Below are 5,408 nucleotides of genomic sequence, written 5' to 3'. Positions count from 1 at the left end.
GGTAAATAATGTTTTCATCCACGGCAACCCTGAATTACACTTTTTGGGAATGTGATAAAAAAAAGGAATCTGAATAATAATATAATAAAAAAATCACACCCAATGTGAAGTGAGCGGTGGTCGTGCTTGCATAACGTCTTCAGACTAGGATGTACAGGCTATGCTACAAACACACGTTTTGCTATGGCAAAATGCTGAGGAAAAAGGCTACAGACATACGACATATGACATCACTAGACAAACATGATGCTTACGTACACACATTTTGCTATGGCAAAACGCTGAGGGAAAAGGCTACAGACACACGCATAGCCACTCTATGGAGCGGTTTACCACCGCTCAAGAAAGGCTAGGCCATGTTTCTCAACAGGAAACTGTTGGATTGTTCACTCCAGGTAGTGGATGAGACTTTGCCCCTTGTGAAGGAGTTCATGTATCTCCTTCACAAGATGGACGGAAGAAGGTGGTCAGTGAACAGCAAGTGTGTGTGTGTGTGGGTCATAACCATAAGGGTGGAAGCATGTCAGGTTGGGAGGGTGAGGTCTGTGTCTAGGGCAAGAGTCTTCAACAGGGCATTACTGCAGGGGGGGTCCTCCAAATCGTTGTGATAGAAACCTTTTTTAATATTAACCACTTACTTGAACCCTAGTGTCCATATTCTGAGAACTTTAGACAAAAATAGCACAAGCTTACAACGTCTCGCAGCGCAAGGCATTGTGAGCTTGTAGATCAGCTATTTTAGGAAAAAGTGCAGAGTGAAAGGTCAAGTTTATGACGGTTCAAGTGGTTAAATATCTGAAAACACAAATTGATACGAATCCAAAATACACTGATGATTTTGCTGTCAAACAATGAAAATATATGGAAACAGCAATTGACATGAATCCAAAGTACACTGACTATTGTGCTGTCAAACAATGAAAATATATGGAATCTATGAAAAGGTTGTGGGTCCCTCCCTGCTTCATCTCTCCCATGCAGTGATGTCAGATCCGGGGCAGCTGCTTCTCCATGAATTCCTTTACAAGTGCCATCTCCTGAGGACAGGAGCTGTGCAAGAGGGCCGGGTAGGTCTTGAAGGTGATCTTCTGAGGGTTGACTATGGTCTTGAGCTTGTCTGCCGTCATGGCCCCGAAGCTCACAGGGACCAGGAGATCCTTGTCGCCGTGGCACTGCAGTATGGGCGTGTCCTTGTTAGGGCTGTCGCTCGCCGCCTGCGGGAAGCTATTGTGAAGTGGCAGCCAGCAACTGAGAGCCACAACACCGGCCAACTGATGCTGGCAAGTCAGCGCTGTGTACAAGGACAGAGCTCCGCCCTGGGAGAAGCCTCCGAGCAGGATGCGGTTCGGAGGGATGCCGTTCTTGACCTCGCGGTCAATGATGGCCTTGATGTTCTCCGCCGCCTTCTTGATTCCGGCGTCGTCCTCTGGGGAGTCGGGGCTCAGGCCCTTTATGTCAAACCACGAGGGCATTTCGATCTTCATGTTTAGCGTGACGGGGATCCGGGAGGCGTGGGGGCAGATGTACTTGACGTGGGGAAGTCGGATGGCCGTCAAGGCTTCCACCCACCCGTGCCCCGAGTCGCCCAACCCGTGAAGGAAGATGACCACGGCGGTCTCCTTCTCCGTCCCTGACACCGTCACGGCGGAAAGCTGCGAACCACACATCTTGTTGCCACACATCTGCTATGTAAGGGGAGTGCTTATGCTGTCTCAATTTAAACATTGGTCATCTATGACGTCAATTGTCTATGTCCTATGATGTATGACTCCAAATTTGGGCATGGTTTCAGCCCGATCACAGCCACTTTGTCTTCCACAATAAATGCACGGAAATGTATGTATTTATGTATGTATGTGTGTATGTATGTATGTATGTACCGTAATTGCTGGACTATAAGCCGCACCTGAATATAAGCCGCACCAGCTAAATTTAGAACAAAAAAAACAATGTTTACATATATAAGCCGCACCTGACTATAAGCCGCAGGTGTCCTTCCTGCTTCCTGTTATAGCGCCCCTGGTGGCTGTTAGCTGTAAAAATCTATATATAAATCCTTGTTAAAGACCATTGTAAAACTAACTAACTGGCCGTTAGCTGTAAAAATCTCTATATAAGCCGCACCGTTGTATAGCCGCAGGGTTCAAAACATGGGTAAAAAGCCGCGGCTTATAGTCCGGCAATTACGGGTATACTGTTTTGCCTTTTTATTGAGAATGGAGTGTATTTTGGCAAGAAACCAATCCATGTCCATTGAAATGAAGAATCCACCTTCATAGGTAGATTCAAAGTCAGAGAAGGTCATAAAAATAGCAAAAATAGCTGATCTACAAGCTCAATGTTCAGCCGATCCACTGGAAATCTACTGTCTTGCCAATGGCAGGTCATGTGAAGTTCTTAAATGGCACATCTGTATGTATGTACATTATATAGGTAGGTAGGTAGGTAGGTAGGTAGGTACAGTAAGTAGGTAGGTAGGTAGGTCCACTGTGTTTTATCAAGTGACAAGTGTATTGTTAAGAGGAAGACAAGAGACACCAGACATGCAGATGAACTTAAGGCCTCTATCAAAGGAAACCTATGCTTACATCTTACATATTACCTCAGCAGTTCCACAGGCTGATCAATTTCATACCAGTGGTGCGTTATTGGGTGGGCCTGGCAAGTGCAGGTGGACCCATGTGCACACACACACGCGCGTGTCTATGCGTGCGTGCAAATGATGCACGTGAAATGAACCTGATTACGTCAAACGCATCCTTTCGCATTATAAGTAAGTGCCAGTTGGTCAAGGAATGAAGATTGGACAGAGGGAGAGGAGATAGAGAGAGAGAGAGAGAGAGAGAGAGAGAGAGAGAGAGAGAGAGAGAGAGCCATGTGGAGAGCATCAGAGCTGAACAGATGACAATCTGTGCGGGGTGACATCTAACAGGCGACTGCCGTTGTCTCCCTCCGGAGTCATCACCGCTCCAAATGAGAGGTTTATTAATAAACAAGGATTCCATTGAAATTACAGAATGTGTGTGCGTGTGTGTGTCTGTGTGTGTCTGTGTGTGTGTGTGTGTGTGTGTGTGTGTGTGTGTGTGTGTGTGTGTGTGTGTGTGTGTGTGTGTGTGTGTGTGTGTGTGTGTTGATTTATAACTTGCTTGCAGGCCCATTTCTACACGTTCAGGTTCGATTATCACTCAAGATTTTAGGATTTTGGTGTGCGTATATTACTGATGGAGTAACCATGGTGACCATGTCCTTGAGCAAGGCACTCGACTAGTCTTCAGCTGCTCTAGTCTGGCTGATGTGTTACCAGGCACGTGCACACATAGACATCAAAGGGGGCTTGAGACCCCTGCCCCTTTATCCTTCTGTAAAAAGTGCCCTCTCCGGACCATGAATGCAGTTTTTACTCTGGTGAAATAAATGCAAATGCCCTCTTCCCATGCCATACCTGAAGGCAGCATTCAAGAGAATTGCCTTGTCCAAACTCTCCTGAACTTGAATGCAGCATCTTATGTTGAAAGAATTGCCCTCTCTGTGTAGAAATCCATGTTGTACGCCACATCTCCATTATTGACTTGATTATGTTTAGTTTAGTGTGGTATCACAAGTAGCTGACCTCCAAGAGTTTGGAGGTCTGCTTTTCAATATTTTCACCAAAAGGCCATTTTAGAAAAGTCAGACCCTGCCTCTCTAACATTCTCTGCATGTCCCTGTGTGTTACCAACCAGAGTCTCCCGCATGCAAACAAGAGACAAAACCCCTGCTTGGCCGCGCTGGGCAAAACCTAAAAGTCAAAAAGTACCAGGATTTGGCAGAAGTACCGCCCAAGGAAATAGCATTGGCGCTTTATACATCTGTTAACATTCCCTGTCAATGAAACGGGTGTTGTGATTGGTTGAAAAAGATAGTTTCCGGGGGGAAATTAGTAGGGCGGAAGTCCTGCGCCTACAGGCACTCTCTGCGTTAAGTCATGACCAGGCTTTTCTCATCTCACACACACACCATCATCACCACTTCTCCTCCGCTAGGTGTGTGGTGTAATCCATTTTATGTTTGGACTAGATAGTTTTGTTTCTCAAAACCACACTGCATATAGGCTATAGGCTGTGCTGACACTTATAGGCTAGAAGTGACGACAGTTTCCCTGTAGCTTCATGATCTCCTCTACAGTTACACGCACACAACTGTCCAAGTAACAACGCCAAAAATGTGTCATAAAATGTACAGTATGTATGTATGTATGTATGTATGTATGTATGTATGTATGTATGTACGTACAGTATGTATGTATGTATGTATGTATGTATGTATGTATGTATGTATGTATGTATGTATGTATGTATGTATGTACAGTATGTATGTATGTATGTATGTATGTATGTATGTATGAATGTATGTATGTATGTATGTATGTATGTACAGTATGTATGTATGTATGTATGTATGTATGTATGTATGTATGTATGTATGTATGTATGTATGTATGTATGTACAGTATGTATGTATGTATGTATGTATGTATGTATGTATGTATGTATGTGTACAGTATGTATGTATATGTATGTACAGTATGTATGTATGCACAAAAGCAAAATGTAATCGACTGTTTTACACCTGTAAAACTGTGATGTGAAAATAAAGATGATTCTGTTTCTGAAGTGTACTGCAGTGTATACACAGGGTATCTGCACATTTCTAAAGTGACCCTGGACAGTTTTTAAGTTACTTGATTCAGTATTTAGATATTTGATATTCATTTTATTAGACACAACCCCTTCCTATACAAACTCATAACTTCAAACTCCATTTTAACCATGATAGATTCATCTAAAACACCCGTTCTTGTTTCTGGTGACCCATTTACTGCCCTCCTAATACACAAGGGGCCGTGTTTTATTCTATTACTTTATTTTTTTTAAATGTAATAAAATAAATGAAAAAAGTAATCGAACATATGGTTTCGTCAAATTTACAAAAATGATCAAAAATAGCAGTCATACAAATTTCACGTTGCGCTGTGATCTTAGATCTGTAATTTTTAAGCCATGGTAACACATTTGGCCGGGGACTACATCTGAACCTCAAATAACTTGTTCCTTCAGACCTAGATACGGAGCTCTCTCTCACTCTCTCTCACACACACACACACACATACACACACACACACACACACACACACACACACACACACACACACACACACACACACACACACACACACACACACACGTGCGCACACGTGTACGCATGCACGCACACGCTCACACGCATTCCAAGGCTTTGCCAACCTCTCACATCTGAAATGGAGGCAATGCCATTGTTGTGGAAATGAACAGGCCTTGTATTGTGCATGCAGGCGAACACCAGACAAGGTGACAGACAGGAGAGAGAAAGAGAGAGAATACCTCCAGACT

The 5,408-nt window shown here is 43.8% G+C and overlaps 1 protein-coding gene across 1 annotated transcript; it reads right to left on the bottom strand.

Moving 5' to 3' along the window:
• Positions 1-986: 986 nt before the first annotated feature.
• Positions 987-1,682, bottom strand: LOC308289584 (acyl-protein thioesterase 2-like; the record flags this gene model as incomplete). Its single annotated transcript, XM_080731317.1, has 1 exon — positions 987-1,682. The coding sequence occupies one exon, from the start codon at positions 1,680-1,682 to the stop codon at positions 987-989; it is 696 nt and encodes a 231-aa protein (XP_080587443.1).
• Positions 1,683-5,408: the final 3,726 nt, after the last annotated feature.

This window comes from Nannobrachium achirus (assembly GCF_963921795.1).
Source record: "Nannobrachium achirus genome assembly, chromosome: 8".
Classification (NCBI taxonomy): domain Eukaryota; kingdom Metazoa; phylum Chordata; class Actinopteri; order Myctophiformes; family Myctophidae; genus Nannobrachium; species Nannobrachium achirus.
Note: the sequence above shows the minus strand (reverse complement) of the source record. Positions and strands in the feature narration are given on the sequence as shown.